General features: G+C 42.0%; 2 protein-coding genes across 2 annotated transcripts in view; both read right to left on the bottom strand.

The window, feature by feature from the left end:
* Positions 1 to 8007, bottom strand: part of LOC115623904 (mucin-5AC) — a 32811-nt gene extending 24804 nt beyond the window's left edge. The window contains exon 1 of the mRNA XM_030518460.1: positions 7915 to 8007. Within this exon, the coding sequence (XP_030374320.1) occupies positions 7915 to 7990 (76 nt within the window). The 5' untranslated portion in view covers positions 7991 to 8007. The remainder of the gene's footprint in view (positions 1 to 7914) is intronic.
* A 9754-nt stretch (positions 8008 to 17761) lies between these two features.
* LOC115623905 (mucin-2-like) lies at positions 17762 to 23496 on the bottom strand (the record flags this gene model as incomplete). The annotated part of the gene is made up of 2 exons (XM_030518461.1): positions 17762 to 19554; positions 19663 to 23496. Coding segments are annotated over 2 exons (5553 nt in total), but the record flags the coding sequence as incomplete, so codon positions are not given.
* Positions 23497 to 26397: the final 2901 nt, after the last annotated feature.

Genomic DNA, 26397 nt, shown 5'->3' on the forward strand with positions numbered 1-26397 from the left:
CCAAAATTGGTATCAAGGTTCCTATAAGCCCTAGGCAGAACGAGTTTGTTTATTTTTTCTGATACACCCCCCCACTCCCCCGCAATTCGTATTTTTTCTTATAACTTCCGTAATTCTCGGAATTTAAAAATCAATTTTGGTAGGTACATCCAGTTAGTACTAATGTGTCTGTGTGCCAAATTTCATCATGATAGGTCAATTCTGAAGAAAGTTATAGCCATAAGTAAAATCGCTGCTCATGCGCTGCCTGCAGCTCTGTCGGCAGCGCTGCCCGCAGCTGTTGTTGTTGTTGCTGCTTTTGTTCAACTTTGTGCTACATACATACACGCATATGAACACGCATAGGTACGTGATGTAAATATATGCTGTTTAAACTGAACATAAACATGTATTCTAATTTAATTAAATTAATTATTTTAATTAATTAATTCATTCATTTTTTTTAATAATTTAATTTTTTTTTAATTTTTTTTTTTTTTTAATTTTTCCTTTTTGTGGAGAGTACAGGCTATTTTACTGTCGGGCTTGCTCGACTGTAGCGTTCTATCTTGTTTAAAATAAGAATGCAACAAACTAACAAAGAAAACACAAAAAATAGGGGAACAGATATATTTATTTCACTACGAAACCCTACTTTGTGTCCTTTCAATATCTTCAATCCTATATACATATAGTATAGTGAGAGTGATCTTATAATATCTATCAGTCGCAGATTCCTTAACTAAATCTGTCGTTTAATTCTTCTCAATTTTAAGCTAAAAATTGCACTATAAATTGAACATTTTAAATTTATAAGGAACAAATAATATTATATAGCAAATAAAAAGCCCTCAAAAATCATTTTATTCGTGTCGATGTGTGGATACACATATGGGTCGTTACTCAATGCTTAATAAATACACACCATAAAGATAAAAATAGCAATAAAATATAAGAAATTGGCAATAATTTATGCACCTATGACACTAGTTAGCCAACCTACTTCCTCAACTTGGCTGGCATTGCAGGCGCGCGTAAATTTGCCAAATTGGCGCCATAAATTTCGCCCAAACTTTTGCAAAAGAAAACTGAAAATGAGGGCTGTGGAGTGGAGAGGGGGCTGCAGAAATTGTGGAGCTCTGCAGATAACAGCCGCTTCCGCTACCAACCACATGCACGCGTGGCATTTTCTGCCATTTAATCAATTTCATTAAAATGAAGTGCAATTTTTGATTTCCACTGAAGTGTGCACACGAAAGTTTGCCAGATTGAACTGAAGAATGCTCAGAAAAGTGCACAACAGCAGAAGAAACTCTGGCAATTTCGAAATCTAAAGACTAATCAAGCTCATCAAGGTCGAAACTTAGTCACGAACTTTGCCGCCACACTGCGTATGAGTAATATATGGCGTGCTTCGAGCAGAGAAGCACAAACTTTTGCTTATTAATGTTGCTCGATCGAACGCACCAGTGGCTCGTTCTCTCAGATAATGTGGGTGTTTGAAAACATATTGAGCCGCAATGAAGTGAACCGCTGCCTAATCAAGAGCGACCGGTCAAAGCCAACGACTCCTTTCACCATAAAATGCAAATGATATTCAAGTGCAGGGGCGGCTTTTACGAGCCGAGCTGAGCTCAACTGAGCAGAGCTGAGTCGGGCGTGGCAGAAGCAATCGGCCTTTATACTTATGTTTATGCTTCGCGTACGCGCAATAAAGATAAAGCGATTGCATATAAAAAGTTTTTAATTGCCTGCACTAATGATGCACTGCAGCAACAACAACAAATGCGTCAACAACAACATGATTATGTACGTATATAATAAAGTTGCAAAAATTGTGTAACGCACAGTGGCAAAGAAGCAGCAAAAGACAGAGAAAAAAAGAATTTGCCATTTGCGATGCCATTTTCAGCATCTTAAATCTGAAGGTTCTTTTTAAATGTTACTCTGATGCTTTTGCTACATGACTGACTACTACTTTAAAAGGCAAATTAATGAACAATTTCAATAAAATAAAAAATCCGTTGCTTTCCAGAACTATTTCATAATAAATCCAATAAAATTGAATAGAACTAGGAGTTGTACTTATGAATTTTGAAAAGTAGTATACTGTTTACGGCACAGCTTCTTAAATTGATAAATAATGCAATATTTAAAACTTTAGTATGGTCAGCTGTCAGTTTTTATAAAACCTCGTCTGGTGCAAATATAATTTTAAAAAAATGAGAAAATTATTTTCATAAAATTATTTGATTGAAATACATAGTCTTAAAATAAATTACTTTATTGACATAGTTTTAAAATAATATATATTATTGATGGAATGTTTTAAAACTGGAAGTGGTCAACTATACATTTAAAGAGGAAAATTTCTGCAGTCTAAATTTCATAAACTTTTTATGATAAAATGAAGAAAGTGGCCAGTAATCGATCCCACAAAAATACTAAGTAGCATACAAGTTTCAAGGATCGAATAGTAATTGCTTCAGCTACTGCTATCAATCCTTTTCACAGCTTTTCTGGCCTAAAAACCAACTATTTATGTATACATGAAATCGTAACATAAATTACAAGTCTTTTTTTTCAACATTTTACATTCGTTTTATCCATTGTAGTGGCAAGAGCGACTCCTCTGCCTGCTCCAACTCATTACCCGTAAACAAATAACGACCAACAGATGCCGACAGTCACCAAAGTCGCCAAGTTGAAAGAGTATAAAAACAAAATTAACAAGCGGAATGTTGGGGGTGCGCCGTAATGGCGATGGGCGTTGCAGACAGACAGCGAAACGATGGAGGAACAAATCAAAACAGCGTAAAAAACTGCAATAAAACAACTGAATTACTGGAGAGTGGCGCGCGAGTAAAAAAAAATAAAATAATAAAGCGAAATATTATGAAAAATATCGTTCCAGGCGAGGCAAGCGGACGAAGCCTTAAAGTCGGCAACAAAAATTTGCTTAATCTGCGCGCGCCAAAACAGAAAAGTAAGGAAAATAAACTAAAAAGTTGTAAAACACACACAAACGCACACTCGCACACAGACATTTATAAAAACTTGGCTCAGACATGTAAAAAACAAATTGTGCGCAAAGTAAAAAACACATCGGGCGAAATGGCAACAGCAGTTGCTGCCTGAGCAGGCCTGGAAGGAGCCCACGGTACGGCCTATTGGTGGGCACATCTTGCGTAATGAGTCCCGAGTCTGAGCGATGGCTGGCAGGGGCGGATGACACTCGCCAAGACAGACAACGCGGCGCTCATTGCCCCTCATTCCCAACTGTGCCGCAATAAGAGTCTCATCATGCAAGATTTCATTGAAATTACTACGAGCATTTTATTAACGTAACTAAGTGTGGATGTTCGTGGGGTTTGTGGGAGATGGCGGAAGGTGGTGGGGGTGGGGGTGGGGGTGGGGATGATGGTGTTAGTGGGAGTGAGAGTGTGTGGGCATAAGCTGTATGAGTCAAGCATTTTAAGAATAACGCCTTCCTCAAGAGCTGCTCACTAAAATTAACCAAGTAAGCCTGTCGGGAATTGAAGTGGGAAGTGCCCTAATAAAACGCCAGTTTAACGTTTTCCTCCTACACTCAAAGAAATTTCACACCTTTTCAGTCCAGGCTTATACTTAGATATATATAACTAAGAAGGTTTAGTTCACACAGTTAAAAAAAATAACAGAAAAGTATTATTTGTTCGATAAATAATTTATTATTATTGTTTATTCCACTTACGATTGAAAATTTGCAAGTAGCTTTTGATTTAAGCTATAGTAGCTAAGACCTTACGCTTGATAACTAATTAGATTCACAATTTCTTCATAACTGCTCTTAATTTACTGTTTAGAGTAGAAGATTTTTGTGACTAAAGAGCTTTAATGTCCCTTTGGGGTACCCGAACACCTCCTAATAGGCAGACCATAGATCTGAGTAAATGACTTGTGAGAAAGTTTTCGGCATGGAAGGAAGAGGCAATTTCAGGGCACACATCTTCATTGATGCAACTGATTGGTTCTTACTCATTGCGGTGCCATAATCCCATCCTATTCCTCGTTACTCATTTCAATATACAGTGATAACTCCCTTAACGGACACCCGTCTTAATTTTTATAATTGATTGTTATAGATAAATATTTACATAAATCCTAACGAATTTTTTATATTGAATAAAGTCAATTTATTTTAATCGCTTAAAAAGAAAAACAATTAAAATAAGCAAAAACTAAAAAAAAATTACTTTGTATCCTCTTAACCGGACACTCTCCTTGGCCGGACAAAAGTTGGTCGACAGTAAGTGTCCGGCCAAGAGAGGTTTCACTACAAGTATATACACATAATTCTGTTTTTACACAGTTTTGAAATGAAAAATTTTATTTATGTTTACACGACTTTATTCCCCTTAGGACGATTCATTTTGCATATTTGTAAACGACTTTTTTAAGATCCGTGTTAAAACAGAATTAGGTGTATATATAGTATAAGAATATTTTCCATTATTCAAGCTAACGTTCATAGTTTTTAAATGTTTTTGTTGTTTATATTTTCCAATTTATCGTATCTTAAAAATGTCGGCTTAAAATTGCATTCCCAGTTCTATATTCACAAATCAATCAGTCCCTTCACATAAAAAAGTCAACTTTCTTACTCTCTGTTTTTTCTGAAACCCATATCTATTTTCTGCTTGATCGGATCTATAACTGAATTCTTTAATCAGCTAAGCTCTGCGGCGGTTGAAAAAACGACTTGAACAAAAATGAATATGTAACAATCTCGTAATCATATCAAATGAATATTCTGATATGTCGTCGTTCGGTCACATATCATTTAATAAAAATCAAAATATAATCGAATTTATCAGACAAAAATAAAAATATAAAAAATTTAAAAATTTATAAAATTATGAAATGCTTTAAATATGTCTAGCTGTTTTTTTATTATTATTATACTTGTATATTAATAAAATAATTAGGAAATGAGAAAATATCTTTTCAAAATAAAAATTGCAATTTGAAAATAAAAAAAGTAATAAGTAAAGCTCTAAAATAAAAGCAATTGATAGGTAGACTCCTTTTTTTTTTTAAATTCATAAAACTTTAATTTTGCTGTTATTATTTGCAACAACTTAAATGAAACTTATAGAAAAATACAAATACAGCTTAAACTAGGAGCTTAGTCTTACAAGTATTTAGGTATACTCCAGTTTTCTAAAACAACTTTTGACTAAAGTCCAGCATGCGTTAGGTTTGCTGCACTTTTTTGACAGTCTACGCGTAATCTAAAGCTCTCTTGATTAACTTAAAAGTGCAAATATTAAGTGTGGACAATTATTTCCAATTTGTTTTGTTGTGCTAACAAATGTTATTTAGAATTTCTGTAGGTGTAGGTGTTCCAGTAGGCTTGACTGATGTCGACTCGTTATCATTTTGTCCGTCTTGCTAACAACAATTCGGCACTTTTCGTAATTATGATGGGCATGTTGTTGATGATGAAAATTGGCTCACCCCTGGGCATGTAATCTCTACTCAACACGACAGCGCTGGACACTCGTCAAATTGCTGCCACCGTTGCTGGTGGGGGGGGCGGTGGCAAGATGGTGTTGATAACGACGCTGTTGATGAGGCGGCGATGCGCGTTGCGCGCTAACTATGATGAGGGGGACGTGAGGGAGTAGGCGAAGCCAGTCATGATGGACGGGCCGTAACTTGTGTAATAATTGTTGCTAAGCGTTTAAGTCAAGCGTGCAAGTTTGGCGGCTAACCAGCGACATCTCGTGGGAAAAGGGCAATGAGCAGCAGGGAAGGACAAACGAACTTATCTCAACCGCAAGCAAGCCAGGCTAGAAGCCAACAAAACAACAATGGTGGCCAAGTGACTGAGCGAATGAATAACCGACTCAACTGCCCCAGCGGCCTTGTCCAAGCCCATGCTGGGGGACTAAGGCCAAGTCAGTTTGTTACAGAAATTCAATGGTGCTCGACTTGATGCAGAATTTGATTAAACAAAAGTAAAAGTTTTCAACTTGAGCGGAGACCAACAACACAACAGAACGCAACAGCAACAACAACAACAACAGCAACAATAGCATCAGCCACTGTATTCCACAGTGTTTTGTTGTTTTGATTGCTCGACGCTATTTTTTCGCCATTGCTGTTGGCTCGACGAGAGCTTCCTGTCGGCTGCCTATTGTTGCTGTTGCCGTTTCTTTCTTTGCTGTTGTAGTTGTTGTTGTTGTCGCCTCTAAATTGGCCGGCGCCATTGTTGGCCCAGCACTGAAGCCGCTAAAGCGCTCACCCTAGTTGTTTACCACTTTCATGGCCAATAGTCGCAAAAAAGGCCACAACGTTGTTGCAAGTCAAAGTTTCAAATATTCTCCTTTTTTTTATTTAAACACAATTTAAGGTTCACCTCCTGCCACACCCACACAACGACAACCTTGCCCAACGTAAATTGGAAAACATATTGTAACAGTTGTTCAGTTAGTCGAACTTTTCTTCTGGCTGGAGCCAAAGCATTTGATCGAATACTCAGGCTCAGTTTCGTTGACGAGAATGTTGAGAGTCTCTTTCGGCCATGTTTATACATTTGTTTGTACAAGTTGCATTGTTAATTGCGCTTTTGTTCTTAATTAGTCCTCTTGCTCTTTGCATTTGAAAAGTTGCTTGGACCAGGTTTGGTAGAACTTTTATAATTTCTTTGCATGAACTCGTATACTCGTAGTTTCCAAAGTCAGAGAATTAGCTCGATAATAGTTTGCAGAGAACTTTTGTTTACTTTAGAAGGTGAAAGAAAATACTTGTTTCAAAATGTTTTTAATTGACTAAAGGAGTCGTTTGGTCCAATAAAAACTATGTTTCCGGCTCTCCTTTTTGCAACTAATCTGCATTAATTTCGAAAGCACATTTTAATACTTATTCGTTAAAACAAGGACACAATTGGGTCGTCGATGCATTTCGTTTGACTGCAACCATCTTTGTTAAGAAAGTTATTTTAATTAACTTTTCTGAATAAATACATTTCTAGAGATTGGCACTTCTTCCGAAATGAGTTACAAGCGATAATAAATACGTCCAGAAATTGGAAAGTTGTAAGAACTGTATTGCAATGGCAAAAAGGAACACAACTGAATGGAAAAGGAATTGTTTTGTAAGCCGAACTTAAATAGTTTCTTTGAAAACCATTTCATTTATGGTCACATAAGTATAATAAAGGGGAAAAAACAATTCAACATTTTTGAACAATTATGATTTATTAACTTTTAACCATCTTCAAAACAAGTGTATGGCTTCTATAAGGAATCTAATTATTTTATATGGGGGAAACACCCGGAAGAACTTTTTACAGCAGATGGACCATATCGAATCGTCAACCTCTTCATTTATAGAAATTTCGTATCTCACTCTATTGAGAACAAAACATATCATCATCTCCTAGTTAGCTGCTACATCAAGCGGTCGCTTGCCTGGTAATGTGTATTGATTTACATTACACATAAACAATTAACAGGAGCAAGTATTTACTTCAATTAAGTACAACATGTCTTATGTGTATAATAAATAAACATTTTCATTTAACTAATAAGCGAGTCTTAACAGGAATGCAGCAAAAATGGTTTTGAATATTTCAAAAATAAACTGCACTCATTTCTTTAAATTGTAATCACTAATCATTAGTTATAAAAATTAAATAAAAAGATGTTACTTTCACAGGTGCTTAGTTATTACGGCAAATACTACTTAGCGAACTGCCAAAATATGATTTATGTAACTTTTTTCCTTGCTAAGGCGATTTAAACAACTTTCTCATAAAATATGCACAGCATCAATGCATTAGAAATGTCCCAGAAAAAGCAACTTTGAAGCCTCGCAAATCAAATTATGTGTTGCAGGAAAATATGGAATGTTATGTGGAATATGATTTCATATTGCTTTTCATCTTACCGGGCATGAAGACGAGCAGGACCAGCGGCAGGACGATGATCATGCTCGGCTGCGAGCGCATGTTGGTAAACTCCATTAAATTGCTAAGCAAATTGATAATTCTCCTTCTCCTCCTGCTGCCCCTATCGTGGTCGTCTGCTTGGCCGCGCCGTGGTCTTAATCGCGGCTTGGGCCGGGCTCTCGTTTTGGTTCTGGTTCTGGTTGGCTGCCAGCAATGCCGCCTAAATGGGTCACATCGGCTGCGGCAGCGGCAGCGACTGCTGTTGCGGCGTGTTGCGTGTTCTTAGTGTTGTTGTTGTTGCTGTTGTTGCCAGCTAGCCTAGTCTGAGGTCGACAGGTCGTTTGCCTCTTCAGCTTACAATGCGAAACGCGAATGCAGCGACGTTGTTATTGTTTTTTTTTTAGCTGCTTCTTGCCGTTATAATCGCAAGCAGAGTTTGCCTAGCGGCTATCGTCTTTAAACACTGTTGTTGTTCTTGTTGTTGTTGTTGTATTGCAATTGGGTATTTCTCGTCGCAAAATAGCAACGTTAACATATTTCAAAATTGCACTTTAGCTCTGCTAGCAAGGATACAGGAATCACACTTAAATACATACGAGTACACACACATTCTTATAGGTTGGGGAGGACAACATGTGGCCATTCCGCACATTTTTCCCATACTATGGCCTTCCTTTCCTTAGCCTGTTTTAGTATTTTATGGCAGCATTTTGTGCAAAATCCAGTTTTGATATGTTATGTGAGGTTAGGTTTAAGTTATGTGGCCAGTAGCATTAGTTGCTCTGAGTGCATGCATGCGTGTGCGTGTGTGTGTGCGAGTGTGAGTGTGTTTTGTTATTCCATTTATGTAGCTGCCGTTGTTTCCTCTTTGCTGTGTGTTTTACCTCATCTTTCTTTTACGCTCGAGGCCATTTGGCATTAACGAAATTTATTTATGCGGGTGTTTAGTCAGGCGTAAAAGAAGTACATATGGCCCACACACAAAAATACACCCACACCCAAACCAACACCAACACACACACGCACACGCGGACGGACACACACCTAGCCAGATAGACGGGCAGACACGGCACGCACACACAAAAGAGCCCAACTTACAAATGCACGACACGCGCTCACGAATTGAAAGGATTCGTGAGACGACAGCAACAACAACGTGGCGGCGGCATCGATGGCGACGACTCGGGCAGCTGTGCTTTGCCAGCCCCCCTCTCATCAACCTCTCTTACATATCTGGCATTGTGTGGCCATCTGTGCTGTTCTGTGCTGTGCTCTATCTCAGATAGAATTGTATAGCAAATAATGATTTAAATGTTGTTGTCGCAGTTGCCGCTGCGCTTCAAGACAGAAGACACTCTGATAGAAGAAAGCAAGAAAGAGCTAGGCACAGACAGATAGACAGACATACAGTGAGACAAACAGACAGACATACAGACAGGCAATAAATGTGAATGGCAGACGAGCGCTTATAAATAATAGGAACGAGAGAGTCAATGAAGCGTTAACGAAAATGTTAAACAAATGTAATGTTCTGGACGAACGAGAATTGTCTGTGTGTAAGTATTTGGGAGCGGGGAGTTAGCAAGGATAACGTAAATAATATTAAATTGATTGCACAAACAAAAAACATATAGCAGTAGGCATAAGAGGCGGCAACGGAAGTGTAAATGATTTAACACAATTCCATTTCTGAGCCCTTTTCTTTCGCCATGATTCTGGACGCACTCCGCCCCCGCCCAACAACTCGGCAGCAAATGTCGCAAGTTGAAGCTCTTGATGCTCGATGCGACAGCAAAGAGGAATAGAACAGATAAACATGAGAATGAAGACGAATTTGTTGTCGCTCGACAGTCCGGAAAGAAATTTTTGTGTGCTCCAATTTTTGTTTTATTGTGCGTACTTGTTATTTATTTATTTAATACGCTTTGTTTAGTTCTATCTTCATCAAATATCGTTGGTGCGTTTATTTCAAATTCTAGCTTGCACAGTAAATTCATTTATTTGATTTATATTTATTGACAAAATAATATCATTTACTATTTCGTAACTTCAGTGATTTTAGCTTTTTTGTTAAATGCCACTAGACTTGTCATAAAGAGACTGCCTTTAATATTATTTAAGAAGCTTAAGAGTTCATGGCAACATCCCTCCATTAATGTCAATCAGTTTCATAATCCGGAAGTTTAGGCAGAGGGCTTCGAATAGAAAAAGCGAGTATCACGAGCCAGCACTTGACTCTAAAGCGTATGAAGTTTGAGTTCAATAATAAACGAATGTAATTGGCAGTCAATCAACTCTAATTGGTAAATATTTAGGTTTTATTTCAAAAGAGCACTCGAGCCAATCAGAAGAATAAATGCCCGTTACTGATAGCCCTTTTAACGAGTTGAACAGTTTCAATTTTATAAACTTAATTATTCTTAAAATGTGCATTGAGTTGCAGTTTTATTTATTTATATTGAAATGTATTAATTGCTTTTTAAATTTTTTATTATTCCGTATTACAAACCAATTTATATAAATGTTGTGAGAATATATTTCATTTCCTCAATTATATTTTAAGTTTAATTCATTTCAAAAGTTAATCCATTTGTAAATTTTGTAGCTGCTAATTAATCGTCACACTTCACATTCGATATTACTTCTTTTATTTGTTGCACAAACAAAACACTCGAGTTCATAAGCATTAATTCATCATCTGTTCACTTTTGGTAGCAATTTCAAGTTCGACTTCACCTCCGACGATTACAGCATGCGCATAACGGACCACGCATGACACCGGCTAAAATGAAACTAAGCCATTGGCACGCTTACATTGAATGCCAAATGTTTCGTCATCGCGGCTCGGTGGCGTATACGCAATCAGCAGCCGTTCGTCAGGTCGACTGTTGCTGTTGGTGGCTTTCGTACTCGCATCTGTTAAGGATGCTGTGCTGTTGTCTAACAGAACAATAACAGTGGTGCTAACAGGAAAACGTGAGAGAACCAACTTCAGCAGAGTTAGAGACAGAGAAAGAGAGAGAGAGAGAGAGGAAAATGTTACACACATGTTATTTAACGCAACTTGTTAACATCTGTTGATTGGCACAACAGAAAAATATGCAACTAATTTCAATGTAAAAAGACCATTTTCTAATGCAATGCAACAAAAAGCAATTAAACTGCATTTGACATTCGAATGGAAACTGTAATGTGCTACTTAACCTTACTTTCCCTATCAACAGACACATCTAATAAGGAAGGTTTCTCAATGTGACACGGCACGCCCATCATTTCTATCATCATTAGCAGCATTACCATCAACATCATCGCCATGCCGGCAATTAATCCCCTGAATGCTCGGCAATTTACGCAAAATGTAAAAACACAAGCACAAATACACGCACATACAAAGCTGAGCAGCGCACGCACATTCAACACTGCTTAACAGTGCGATAACATAATTTCTCATTAGCGCTACTAAAGCAAAAGGCGGCAAATTGGGCCGCATTTACAGCAACAAAAACAATAGCAGCAGCACAGCACACACAAAAGGCGCTCGCTCGACAACCCAAAAAAAAAAAAATAATAAAAAGGAGCAGCAGCAGTAGGGAACAGCAAACGCAATGGGAAAACTAGGACACAGTAGCGGCAACAGCAGTCGCACCAAGAACTACAACAACGACAAAAACAATGCGTCGGTAAGTGCAAACACAAGGATAAGCATAATATCCTGGCACTCGCTTTGCGAGTCTTTTATATTTTTTGCGCCTTTGCGGCAACCAAAAAAAGCAAAAATGAAAAAAAGAAAATAAAACCAAAAAAGGACAAAAACAGAGGCCAAATTATTATGCAGACGAACATGCCATAGACGTCGAAAATGTACAAACAGAGAGAGGTAATGCATCGGCAGGGGGTGGGGAGTGTGGGAGAGAGTGGCAAAGAGAGTGAGAGACAATGCATTAGAAGCGGGAAAGTGGAAGTTTTTGCATAAAATTCAATTTGTCGTGTGCAGCAGCCATGAATATGCCGAACTCACGACTCGATGTCGAGCGCATCTTCATGTTGTCTGTCTGTCTGTCTGTCCGCCGCTCTAGCTGTCTCCGTCTCTGTGTCTGTTTAACTGTGTGTGCGTGCGTGCAAATGCAGTTGTTGTATGTATTTGTCAACGCGTCCTCTGCAGTGGCGTAACATATGCGCGAAATTACTTACGAGTGCTGTCACTGACAGTGGCTTGATCCTGCCTGCCTGCCTGCACAGGAAGTCGAAGCAAATGGCACACACACCCATAGTGAGGGCAAAACAATTGGTTTGTGTGTGTGTGAGTGCGGTAGACACATGCAGTTATTAACGCACACAGTCGTAAATGCATTTCATACAGTAAAAGAATTGAACACATGCTTCAATGCACACGCATAGCCAAATTAAAAGGTCGTGTCTTGTTTGTTTTTATTATAAATTTTTGAATGCATTTTATAATTAAAAAGCCAAGCAAGGCAAGGGAAAACTTTGTATTGCAGAAAAACATTTTAAGTGCCCACTGTGCATAAAATGAATTGTAAAACGACTGCCAGGGCTAAAAGTTTGACACTTACTCAGAGGGTTAAGGTCTATGCTTATCATTTTTTTCCGCAATATGTATACCGTTGGGAAACGGCTCGTTGCTGGCAACATTGATTTGTGTTTGTAGAGATTTTTGTACATGTTAATTAATATTAAGCATACGCCACTTGTATTTCTAATTTTTGGTTTGAGCAGCGATGCCGTTACGAAGTCATAACCTTTACAAAATAATCTGTCGATCCCAGGTATAATATTCTAATTTCAGGGGGCAATTATTAGCTCCAAATACAAGTGCCGATGTTTTTTACAAATTTTATTTTTTCTAGTTTCTATAATTATTCTGCATACATACAGGGTATTTCTAAGGCGAGACACCGGACATTAGCTTCTCCACTTGTTTTTATTTCATAATGAACTTTTAATTGAAGCACAACTTTAATCTTTAATAAGAACTCAAAGCCCGGGAACAAGATAGTTACCATTTCACCCTCACTGATGAATTTTTACTCACCAGCATGTATAAACTTCACAGATTTATATATTTTTTAGTTTTTTAAACAATTTAAAAAATAAAAACCTTGGTACGAAAAGACGTGTAATTTCAAAAGCCACAATTTACACCCATTTAGATTAGATTAGATGAGATTGAACATCTCAGAGGTAGATGAAATAGTTAATGACTCTAAAATAAGAATAGAACAGTAATTATGAGGAGAATAAATATTTAATGGGTGGAAGATTAACGAAAAGGATTTTTAAACTCTAGAGAGATTCACCAGCAATATTACCAAGATCGGCTAAGCAATGTCATTTATTAATTTTCTTTAAATTTTTTATAACTTTTAATTACAAATTATTTTCCAACTAAGCTTATACCTAACTATATACTATTCCATATGTACTTGTTATATTCAAAATAAATTGTTCATAATATTGTGAGTAATAATTTTAATTAAAATTCAATGCGTCGAAGGGTAAGAGAACTTTTAATTAATTTTTATGTTACATACGCCATTCCATTTCCGAGTCATTAATCACAAGAAGGAAACAAATTTAAGTTTCTTTTAAAAAATTAAAAAAAAAAAGGCAATCTGTTAAAAAGGAGAGGAGCTGACTTAAGTAGGTCAACAGATTTAATGTGATTGGAATGGGCGAACGCAGTTGTGATTACAAAGATAATCAAATTAAAGTCGAAACAGAAATTCTGTTGCAGGGCAATGAGCAAAAAATGAGCAAGTGATTAAGCAAAAGGAAAGCGAAAGAGTTTCATTAACACCACCCACCTAAGGATTTCCCTCTTTATACACTTAATTAAGTTCGACCAGCGCCCCAAAGCAGACAGCTGACAAGGACAGCGGCAGCAGTGTCAGGAAGTGCAGGAACTGTAGCCGCATCCTCGTGACACAGGGCAAACAATTCACGTCAATTAATTGAAGTTAGCTCATCGGTAAAACAAAGGTGGACCATCGCATGCACCGGTGGCGACAGGGCGACAACTGCATAGGTTAAAAGGACAAAAAAAGGAACCTGAAACAATTTGCTAAATCAGCGCATTGGGCGCCGCGTGTCTGTGAGTTAATAATTGCCAAAGGCGGTGCTTAATCAAAGTTTGTGCAAATTCATTACCGCACCCATTTGTTTGTCGAGCGAGAAGGCACACACTGAGGGTGGGGGGGTTCGAGCATAGTATTTGCCATTTTGCGGTTAACAATTGGCAATGACAGTGGCCATGGCAACATAAATTCCCTCCCATTCGCAATGACATCAACAACAGCATCAAAAACATTCCAAATGCCAGATGCAACCGAATGCATGGGGTTGCCGAGTCCAGCCCTCTGCCCACCCCGTGAAGCATATGCGACAAATGTTGCCCTGGCGAAAATTTCACTAAGAGATAAGCGCAATTACATACATAATTCAAAATTTATTTGATGCTGACACTGAAACTATGTGCATGCCCAGCCACACTCAGAGAAATAATCAAGAACACAGTTCACTATAAAATAGAAATACTATCTTCAGACTAACGCACTCGACCACTTCAAGTAAATTTGAGTAGAAAATATACTTTAAAATGTGAAATATAGAATTATTTCATCGAATTAGAGTTGAAAATTCATTTCGCCGAGTGTAATTACAGCCCAGCTGGCCACCCTTGCATTCTTCCAGTACGGCTTACATGTGGACAAGAAATTCTGTACCTAGTGCGATTCTCATCCGGGCACAGCGACAACAACAACAACAGCAACAACGTCATCATTAACAACAGACCGCATTAGCCGCAAGTGCAATGTGACATCAGTAACAAGAACGAGTACGAATACGAGTCGGGGACAGCAATAGAGCTCGGTCAGACTAGAACTCGGACTCTGCACTTGTCACCAATGCATGCAAGCTGATTGATTCGTCATCGGTTAGGGTGCATGGTAAATGCAGGAGATCCGAGTGCAGGGTGACAACTGAATGTTGGATCCACTTACGTTGCTTCTGCTTGTGGCATGACCCCGCAGGCTGACATACATCACACAGACAGCTTTAATTCGCTGTCATGCCTATTAATTGGCAGACTATGATCGCAGCGAACATAACTTCGTTTTCAGTCCATGCGTTTCAATGGCTTTGATGTGACTTTTAAGAGCAACGGATATAAAGGCAAGTAATCTAGATTTCTCTTTAATTTTGAAAAACGAATTTAAAGGAGATGTGACCATAACACATTGCATAGCAACAACTGGAAATTACTTTCACTTATTCACGATTCACTTATTAGTTTCAAGAGCTACTGAAGTAAACAAATTGTAGTTATGTAAAGGTAGCTTCAATTGGAGAGTTGAAAAGTATAACACTTAACTCTTAATACTTTTTGAGATCCTTTTAATTGTACAGACCATTTTAAAAGTTTAAATGACTAAATTAGTACATTTTCATTTCAATAAAAAAATAAACGAGTAGGCAAGGATATATGCAATCGAATTAGCATCCTGATGTAAAGCAATGTTATTAAGAGAGTAAGAAAATAGAACAAGAAAAACACACATTTCTGCAAGCGATTCAAAGACCTAATGGGAGTGCATTTTTTCAGTTGGATTCCACAACTGAAAATAGTCTTCATTTAGAAACAAATTGTTTTTATTATTTACCAATTCCGCAGAGCTTTCACAAATTCTTCAAACGTTTTGGATTTCACAAACAATGTTCATTACCTGGAAAATAATTATCTTGTATACCAACTGAGCTGAAACTTTCCCGATTGGGAGCAATGCAATATTTCGAGCAGCTCAGATCCCTCAGAAATGAGCTAAATGGTCAATATAAAACAACAGCCCCGTTTTAAGTTTAGTTTCTATTTATAAATTAATACTTTTTAATATTCTTATTTACAAGTAAATAGCTTATGTGTTTATTTTTCTTTTAAAAAGGAAATGTATTGTTTTTTCATTATTCATTATTTTACGCACCATAGAATATAAGTTAATCATTTCAAATGTACTTGTGCCACTTATTAAATGTAATTTGCATAAAACTACACCCCATAACTGATGCATGCAAAAACATGAGCACAGTACATGGGGCGTGACGGAAACGGGTAAGCTTCCATAGGACAGTGAAAATCCTCTAGGCAACAATTACACATTTTCACTCATGACTGGATTTTAATGTAAGCTTCACATTCTGGCTGGATATCATTGATGCGGTTAGATTGTACGGCTTCCTTTTTCACAATCCCAGACACGGGTCTGCCTGTCTGTCTGTCCGTGTCCGTGTGTTTCTACGCACACTTATCTGTGTACTTCTGTCGAGGTTTTTGGCCAACGGGATGCGGAAAGTGCCAAATGTCTAACGTGCATACCGACAAATATAATTTTTTGTTTCGCATTCCCCAAACGGCCGACAGAAAAGAAAACAACAACAACAATGTTGGCATGACAACTTTTACTCTTTTGCTCAACATTTATGGAGCATTGCGCATATGTGGCTGGATGTGTGTGTGTGTGTGAGGTTTTTATTATTTCCAGCAAAAATGGCCAAATGGGAATCTGTTTTTAGCATTTTTGCTGTTGTTGTTATTTTTGAATGCGGTCTGTCTATAGATTTAGATTGAACTATCGAACATGTTATTAGGATTGGGCCAAAAACTTCAACCGGACATTGACTGCTAACTTAACATCCCTAACCCGTAACCCGTAACCCTTTCATCCCCCGAAGCGTTGGTGTTTCACTTTTTTAAACAGGAGCAGATAGGACGAGTCAGAACAATGATGGCGAATAAGCGCCGTAGGTGTTTCGACTTTCGTATTTAACTTAGGGAAACGTTTAGTGTGTGGTAATAAAATGCAGCAATTGTCAGTTTGTTAGTGCTTAAAAATTTTATTGGTCTCAGTGGCTTTGGGCGAAAGTGAAGAAAATTGTGTGTGTGTGGTGCTGTGTGTGTCTGTTGGTAAGGCTGGAAGGGTTGCTTTGGCCTGAAAGGGTCCACTTGGGTATTCCAAATAAGTGAAAAGCTTGTCGAGCATTGTGTTTAAGTTGTTGTTAAATAAACACACTCAAAGTGCTTTCTCTACGCTCATTAGAGCAGGGGCGAATACATACACGCACCTATTTATTTAGAGTATGTAAGTAAACACTTGAGCAGCTTTCTCGTGCTGCATGTTGTAAACAAAATATTGCTTTAAATATACTTAATCTGCTAAGAGGCTGTTGGTATTCAAACACTCATATTTTATATAGTACAAATAAACAACGTGTTCAGGTGTCCTGCCATAAGCACTTCATAAACCACAATATTCAGCTGCTAATTTGCTGACAAGGCAAGTCCGTCTGTCAGCAAGTGCCTAATTAAAATTATTCACTGGCAATTAGCAATTAGCGTGAATTTCTGAATTGTGCAAAAGTTGCGGGGAGCTTATCATAAATAAAAGTGTACTCACTTCGTTGGAGACGTTGTGGCCGCCCGACAATGTTCAGGTAGTCGTAACGCCCCCTTTTATTGTTGCAATGTATTGCGGTTAGAACTGCGTTTGCCAAGTGTGGTAAGCGGAAACTGAACAGACGCTGTTCCTATGTTTGCGACTGCGGTGCAGATGACAATGTGCCAAGACAATCTGAACAATAATTAATTTCCGCACTCCACTGCGTCGTCAGCGAAAAATCGTCGGCGTAGAATAAGTCCTCTCTCCTCAGCTATCTGTTTTCGAATTATTTTATTTTGATCACAACAAACCTATGTTTGTTCCAAGTGGTGAGTTGGGGGAAACTTAAACCAATTTCATTAAAGTACTCGCAACATTTAGCTTCCAACTTTTTCATTTATGTAATTCTAGAACATGGATTCACAATAATGGGCTGACATACGAGTAATTATTTGTCGTTCACGCTTGTTATGATCCCAACAATTTCTCGATTTCGTAAAGACGATCAATAGTTTGTTGGTTTCTAGCCTTCTGGTCTTGTAATCGCCGCCCAATAGCATCCAAAGTAGCTGCAATAGCTAACAAAGAAGCATCGTTGGTTTGCCAATCTTCTTTAGCTAAGGAGTGAGAAACATATTCATTTCCCAATGAATTCACAAGATTAAGTACTCCAACTGCTTCTGGCTCTGCAGAAGCTGCCGGACCTACAGCAGCGGCTGAAGTTGCATCTTTCACTACAACAGTCGCATCAGGAACTGCTGCTCCTGGAGTTGTTTCTAATAAAGCTGCAGCTGCAGTGGGCTCAAGCAATACGGCAACAGCAGCAACAGCAGCTGGCACTTCTGCAGCGGCTGGTGCTAGAGCTGCAGATGGAGCTGGAACTTCCGCGACGACTGGAATTTCTGCGACGACTGAAACTGGAGCTGGAGTCCGGTCTACGGTAGTTGCAACAGCAACAGGCGGGGCTGGCACTTCTGCAATAACTGGAGCCGTTGCTGCAGTAGGCTCTGAGGTTGCTGCGAGTGCAACAGGAGCTGGAACTTCGGTGACGACCGCCACAGCAGGCGGTGTAGGTTCTGTGGTTGCTGCAACAGCAACAGGCGGAGCTGGCACTTCTGCAATAACTGGAGCCGTTGCTGCAGTAGGCTCTGAGGTTGCCGCGAGTGCAACAGGAGCTGGAACTTCGGTGAAGACCGCCACGGCAGGCGGTGTAGGTTCTGTGGTTGCTGCAACAGCAACAGGCGGAGCTGGAACTTCTGCGACGACTGGAGCTGGGGCTGCATTAGGATCTACGGCTGCTGCGACTGCAACAGGAGGAGCTGGAACCTCGGCGACGACCGCCACAGGAGGCGGTGTAGCTTCTGTGGTTGCTGAAACAGCAACAGGCGGAGCTGGAACTTCTGCAACGACTGGAGCTGGGGCTGTATTAGGATCTACGGCTGCTGCGACTGCAACAGGAGGAGCTGGAACCTCGGCGATGACCGCCACAGGAGGCGGTGTAGCTTCTGTGGTTGCTGCAACAGCAACAGGCGGAGCTGGAACTTCTGCAACGACTGGAGCTGGGGCTGTATTAGGATCTACGGCTGCTGCGACTGCAACAGGACGAGCTGGAACCTCGGCGACGACCGCCACGGGAGGCGGTGTAGGTTCTGTGGTTGCTGCAACAGCAGCAGGCGGAGCTGGAACTTCTGCAGCGGCTGGAGCTGGAACCTCGGCGACGACCGCCACGGGAGGCGGTGTAGGTTCTGAGGTTGCTGCAACAGCAACAGGCGGAGCTGGAACTTCTGCAGCGGCTGGAGCTGGAACCTCGGCTACGACCGCCACGGGAGGCGGTGTGGGTTCTGTGGTTGCTGCAATAGCAACAGGCGGAGCTGGAACTTCTGCAGCGGCTGGAGCTGGAACCTCGGCGACGACCGACACGGGAGGCGGTGTAGGTTCTGAGGTTGCTGCAACAGCAACAGGCGGAGCTGGAACTTCTGCAGCGGCTGGAGCTGGAACCTCGGCTACGACCGCCACGGGAGGCGGTGTGGGTTCTGTGGTTGCTGCAATAGCAACAGGCGGAGCTGGAACTTCTGCAGCGGCTTCGGTGACGACCGCCACGGGAGGCGGTGTGGGTTCTGTGGTTGCTGCAATAGCAACAGGCGGAGCTGGAACTTCTGCAGCGGCTGGAGCCGGTGCTGCAGTAGGCTCTGAGGTTGCCGCGAGTGCAACAGGAGCTGAAACTTCGGTGACGACCGCCACGGCAGGCGGTGTAGGTTCTGTGGTTGCTGCAACAGCAACAGGCGGAGCTGGAACTTCTGCAGCGGCTGGAGCTGGAGCCTCGGCGACGACCGACACGGGAGGCGGTGTAGGTTCTGAGGTTGCTGCAACAGCAACAGGCGGAGCTGGAACTTCTGCAGCGGCTGGAGCTGGAACCTCGGCGACGACCGCCACGGGAGGCGGTGTAGCTTCTGTGGTTGCTGCAATAGCAACAGGCGGAGCTGGAACTTCTGCGACGACTGGAATTACTGGGACGACTGAAACTGGAGCTGGAGCTTGCTCTACGGTAGATGCAACAGGCGAGGCTGGCACTTCTGCAATAACTGGAGCCGGTGATGCAGTAGGCTCTGAGGTTGCCGCGAGTGCAACAGGAGCTGGAACTTCGGCGACGACCGCCACGGGGGGCGGTGTGGGTTCTGTGGTTGCTGCAAAAGCAACAGGCGGAGCTGGAACTTCTGCAGCGGATGGAGCTGGAACCTCGGCGACGACCGCCACGGGGGGCGGTGTGGGTTCTGTGGTTGCTGCAACAGCAACAGGCGGAACTGGAACTTCTGCAGCGGCTTGAGCCGGTGCTGCAGTAGGCTCTGAGGTTGCCGCGATTGCAACAGGAGGAGCTGGAACCTCGGCGACGACCGCCACGGGAGGCGGTGTGGGTTCTGTGGTTGCTTCAACAGCAAGAGGCGGAGCTGGAACTTCTGCAACGACTGGAGCTGGGGCTGCATTAGGATCTACGGCTGCTGCGACTGCAACAGGAGGAGCTGGAGCCTCGGCGACGACCGCCACGGGAGGCGGTGTAGGTTCTGTGATTGCTGCAACAGCAACAGGCGAAGCTGGGACTTCTGCAGCGGCTGAAATTACTGGAATGACTGAAACTGGAGCTGGAGCTTGCTCTACGGTAGATGCAACAGGCGAGGCTGGCACTTCTGCAATAACTGGAGCTGGTGATGCAGTAGGCTCTGAGGCTGCCGCGAGTGCAACAGGAGCTGGAACTTCGGTGACGACCGCCACGGGAGGCGGTGTGGGTTCTGTGGCTGCTGCAACAGCAACAGGAGGAGCTGAAACTTCTGCAGCGGCTGGAGCTGGAGCCTCGGCGACGACCGCCACGGGAGGCGGTGTAGGTTCTGTGATTGCTGCAACAGCAACAGGCGAAGCTGGGACTTCTGCAGCGGGTGCAACCGGTGCTGCAGTAGGCTCTGAGGTTGCCGCAAGTGCAACAGGAGGAGCTGGAACCTCGGCGACGACCGCCACGGGAGTCGGTGTAGGTTCTGTAGTTGCTGCAACAGCAACAGGCGGAGCTGGAACTTCTGCAGCGGCTGAAATTACTGGAATGACTGAAACTGGAGCTGGAGCTTGCTCTACGGTAGATGCAACAGGCGAGGCTGGCACTTCTTCAATAACTGGAGCTGGTGATGCAGTAGGCTCTGAGGTTGCCGCGAGTGCAACAGGAGCTGGAACCTCGGCGGCGACCACCACGGGAGGCGGTGTGGGTTCTGTGGTTGCTGCAACAGCAACAGGCGAAGCTGGGACTTCTGCAGCGGGTGCAACCGGTGCTGCAGTAGGCTCTGAGGTTGCTGCGACAGCAACAGGAGGAGCTAGAACCTCGGCGACGACCGCCACGGGAGGCGGTGTAGGTTCTGTGGTTGCTGCAACAGCAACAGGCGGAGCTGGAACTTCTGCAGCGGCTGGAGCCGGTGCTGCAGTAGGCTCTGAGGTTGCTGCGACAGCAACAGGAGGAGCTAGAACCTCGGCGACGACCGCCACGGGAGGCGGTGTAGGTTCTGTGGTTGCTGCAACAGCAACAGGCGAAGCTGGGACTTCTGCAGCGGGTGCAACCGGTGCTGCAGTAGGCTCTGAGGTTCCCGCGAGTGCAACAGGAGGAGCTGGAACCTCGGCAACGACCGCCACGGGAGTCGGTGTAGGTTCTGTAGTTGCTGCAACAGCAACAGGCGGAGCTGGAACTTCTGCAGCGGGTGCAACCGGTGCTGCAGTAGGCTCTGAGGTTGCCGCGAGTGCAACAGGAGGAGCTGGAACTTCGGCAACGACCGCCACGGGAGTCGGTGTAGGTTCTGTAGTTGCTGCAACAGCAACAGGCGGAGCTGGAACTTCTGCAGCGGCTGAAATTACTGGAATGACTGAAACTGGAGCTGGAGCTTGCTCTACGGTAGATGCAACAGGCGAGGCTGGCACTTCTTCAATAACTGGAGCTGGTGATGCAGTAGGCTCTGAGGTTGCCGCGAGTGCAACAGGAGCTGGAACCTCGGCGGCGACCACCACGGGAGGCGGTGTGGGTTCTGTGGTTGCTGCAACAGCAACAGGCGAAGCTGGGACTTCTGCAGCGGGTGCAACCGGTGCTGCAGTAGGCTCTGAGGTTGCTGCGACAGCAACAGGAGGAGCTAGAACCTCGGCGACGACCGCCACGGGAGGCGGTGTAGGTTCTGTGGTTGCTGCAACAGCAACAGGCGAAGCTGGGACTTCTGCAGCGGGTGCAACCGGTGCTGCAGTAGGCTCTGAGGTTGCCGCGAGTGCAACAGGAGCTGGAACTTTGGTGACGACCGCCACGGGAGGCGGTGTGGGTTCTGTGGTTGCTGCAACAGCAACAGGCGGAGCTGGAACTTCTGCAGCGGCTTGAGCTGGGGCTGCGTTAGGATCTACGGCTGCTGCGACTGCAACAGGAGGAGCTGGAACCTCGGCGGCGACCACCACGGGAGGCGGTGTGGGTTCTGTGGTTGCTGCAACAGCAACAGGCGGAGCTGGAACTTCTGCAGCGGCTGGAGCCGGTGCTGCAGTAGGCTCTGAGGTTGCTGCGACAGCAACAGGAGGAGCTAGAACCTCGGCGACGACCGCCACGGGAGGCGGTGTAGGTTCTGTGGTTGCTGCAACAGCAACAGGCGGAGCTGGAACTTCTGGAGCGGGTGGAGCCGGTGCTGCAGTAGGCTCTGAAGTTGCCGCGACTGCAACAGAAGGAGCTGGAACTTCGGTGACGACCGCTATGGGAGGTGGTGTGGGCTCTGTGGTTTTTGTAACAGCCACAGGCGTAACCGGAACTTCTGCGACGACTGGAATTGCTGGGATGACTGAAACTGGAGCTGGAGCTTGCTCTACGGTAGATGCAACAGCAACAGATGGAGCTGGCACTTCTGCAATACTTGTAGGTGGAGCCAGTGCTGCAGTAGGCTCTGATGTTACCGCGAGTGCAACAGGCGGAGCTGGAACTTCTGCAACGGGTGGAGCCGGTGCTGCAGTAGGCTCTGATGTTGTCGCTAGTGCAACTGGAGGAGACGGAACTTCGGTGACCACAGGAGGCGGTGTGGGTTCTGTGGTTGCTGCAACAGCAACTGGAGGAGCTATGGGTTGTATGATTGTTACGACAGCAACATATGGAGGTGGAATTTCAGCGATGTCTGGAACTGATGCTGGTGTTGGTTCTACGGTTGCTTCAACAGCAACAGATGGAGGTGGAATTTCTGCGACGACTGGAGCTAGAGTGGGTTCCATGGCTGATGCGACTGCAACAGGTAAAGCTGGAATTTCGGCGACATCTGCAACTGACTTTGGAGTGGGCTGTTCTGTTGCTGCAACAGCAGTAGGTGGAGTGGAAACTTCTGCGACGACTGGAATTTCTGGGGCGACTGGAGCTGGAGTTGGCTCCACTGTAGCTGCGACAGCAACAGGTGGATGTGGAACTTCTGGAACAACTGTAGCTGGAGCTGGACAGGGGTTTACAGCTGGAGTTGCAGATGGAGTGGGTGCTACAGAAACTGTAGGTGTCTCGATGACTGCAGCTGAAGGTGGAACGGCAACTGCTATTACTGTAGCAGGTGGTGTGGCATTCACTGGAGCTAACGGTGTCTCTATGACTGCAACTGGAGCTGGAAGAGTCACTAATGTTGCTGTTGTTGCAGCAACGGCGGCATGCTCTGCCGTTGGCAAGATGGCAGTGTTGGGGTCAATATTTGCCATATTGAAATAACTAAGTTCGTACTAATCATATAGAATTTGTAGTTTTTACAAAAGTTAATCTTGCGAATGCAATGTCTGCTGCCGTTTTCTAGAAAAAATAAGTGAGGAAATGCTATTAGCGACGGCCTTGATCCCGGTCATCGGCTTAAAAAGCAAAAGTGTGGTTGGCAATTTCAAAAAGAAAGCACAAAGTTAGAATAATACAATGAAATAGAACACATGTGAAATTTGAACGAACACGTCGTCATTCTCTACATGTGCTTCTCACTTAACCATCGATATTTTCAATTGATTTTATTTTCACTGGCGCCAGTGTGGCGCTTGTTACAAAATCTTTTCAGTGCCTTGATACATTTTTCGTTATTTAATATTTGTTTTAAACGGTTACAATTAACACATTCGTTTAAATTTCACGTTAAGGCGTCATCTATAAAACACGAGGCAATTGTTTATATGGTTAGCATAAATTAAAGTTAACTTGTATCACAAAAAGCTCCTTAATTGGTTTGCCTCAATACCCAGATGTGGATGTGTCAGAACTCTTCCCGCAAGCCAACCGAACTATTTGACATCAGACGCTTAACTGACAAGTGCTTCACATTCATTTATTTAGTTACACCTCTTCTACTGGGTCGTTCGCAAAGAAGCCCTACAACTGCCCATTGAGGATGAAAACTAAACGAAGATTTGGAAAAAATAAAATTAAACAGAAAGCTTGTGTCCGTTTCATAGCCTTGCCAGCTTAGCACTGACCTTTAACCGACAAGAAGAGTCAACAGGTTGCGAATGTGCTTAATTGATTCACTTTAAAATGCTGGCAACAGTAGAACTTATGCCACGATGTTCACCCTTTTCCTTCTACATTTGTTAAGTTTTGATCAACCTTTTCACCCACTAGAGAATTAAATTGTCCAACAACATGTACTGAGAAAAGTCCAGTCAAACGCAAACAGCTATCTCAATTTTCCATTTATATTTTCGAATATACATATCGAGAAAATATATCATCCAATATTGTATATTAAAGATTTCAACTCAATTCGTTTTGAATAATTCATATCAAAGTACGAGTATGGGTGTATCCCGATGGAACAGAAATATAATTTATCTAAACACCTAGTTGAAGAAACGTATTCTGACTCTATTCACCTATTCATGCTTAATTTCGTATCTCAATCACTCTTCTGAAAACAACTATCAGGAAATCAATATCAATGGCTCCCCTGTAGCTATTTTTGCATCTCAGTTAAGCGAATACATCGCCCCAATCATTGTCAACTGCACTTACAACTTAATATTTACACAATGCGGATTACTTGCCATTCTGTCAATGCGTCTGTCAATAGCTGCGAAGAGTACCCCTCATGCGGTCGTTGCCATTTAACGTCCTTTGCAAGGATAGACTGCCACCTCGTTGCCATTCATTCGAAACACATTAGCTTGAAAAAATGTAATCGTAAAGAACTAAGGAATAAATCTTTCAATTTTTCGATTCAATAAAGGAAAGAATGTAAAGCAATTCACAATTGCAACGTGGGTACACACACACACATACACACACAAATACACGCACACTAACGTCCTGCCAAGCAATTGCACACACCGGCATCGGGAATCGAAGTCGAAGTAGAAGAAGAAGAACACATAATGCAATCTGCGTACAATTTGCAGCCGTCGCGTCGTTTAAATCCCAACACACTTGAGACTTTTGCAAATAGTTTTTCATATGAACAGGAAGAATTCTCAATAAACGCAAAAAAGTGCTCAGCTTTATACACAATTGATTGACACCGACTAGAATATACTGTTTATGACTTCAAGCCTAAAACTATTACATTAAATCTAAAAAAATATATATATGTATATACATTTTTATTGTCATGACCATTAAATCATGAGTAAAAGCCATTATTGGCTTGGAATTATAATTATTCGAAAGCTTATATTTAGCTACGCTTTAAAATTAGAATCTCAGTCGTTTGGTCAATTGCTTTCCAATCCAACGTCCATGAATTACGCATAATTAAAAAAATTTAATTCAGAACGTAGAATGAGGAAAATATATACATGTGTATTTGTATATTGAAATGTATGCTTTAAATGTATTTAATACATGCGAATAAGTTCCCTGATGTTGATATGAGAGGTGATTGGATTTTCAACGGGTGCTAGAACGACTGCAATAACTCGAGGAAACATTTGTTACTTAGTTTTAAATTTATAAAATCCTCTAGCTAGTTAGCTAGTCAGACCATACCAATTTCTTTAATAGCTCTGCAATATACTTACTTCTACAGTACATTAAATAAATCAAAATCAGGGACCGCAAATAATGATTATTTTGTTTTTTTTTTAACGACAAAAATTATTCACCTATAGAAATTTTGAGAAAGCGATGAGTTTACAGATATCCTTTTTTAAGGATTTTCTATGCATGTTCACCATGATTTATATATTTTCATTTTTATTCATTCGCTCACAATTTAATAATTAATTTTGAGTTTTTACTTTAAAAATTAACCAATAATCATTATTTTTGATCAAAAAAGTAAAATTCAAGCTGAAATTTTGTCTGTGACATTAGGATTAAGGACAAAATTTATATGATTACAGTCTTGTCTGTGACATTAGGATTAAGGACAAAATTTATATGATTACAGTCCCTGATCGAAATGTTTAAATCCCTTGGTGTTTGCTCCATGACCATGCAATTCAAAAAGAAATAGAACCTTCTATAACTGTATTTTACATGTTAAATTCATATCAAGAGTTGAAAACCACTTTTATATATGAATATCTTATATATCTTAA

Source organism: Scaptodrosophila lebanonensis, unplaced genomic scaffold (assembly GCF_003285725.1).
Source record: "Scaptodrosophila lebanonensis strain 11010-0011.00,11010-0021.00 unplaced genomic scaffold, SlebRS2 tig00000053-arrow-pilon, whole genome shotgun sequence".
NCBI classification, from domain to species: Eukaryota; Metazoa; Arthropoda; class Insecta; order Diptera; family Drosophilidae; genus Scaptodrosophila; species Scaptodrosophila lebanonensis.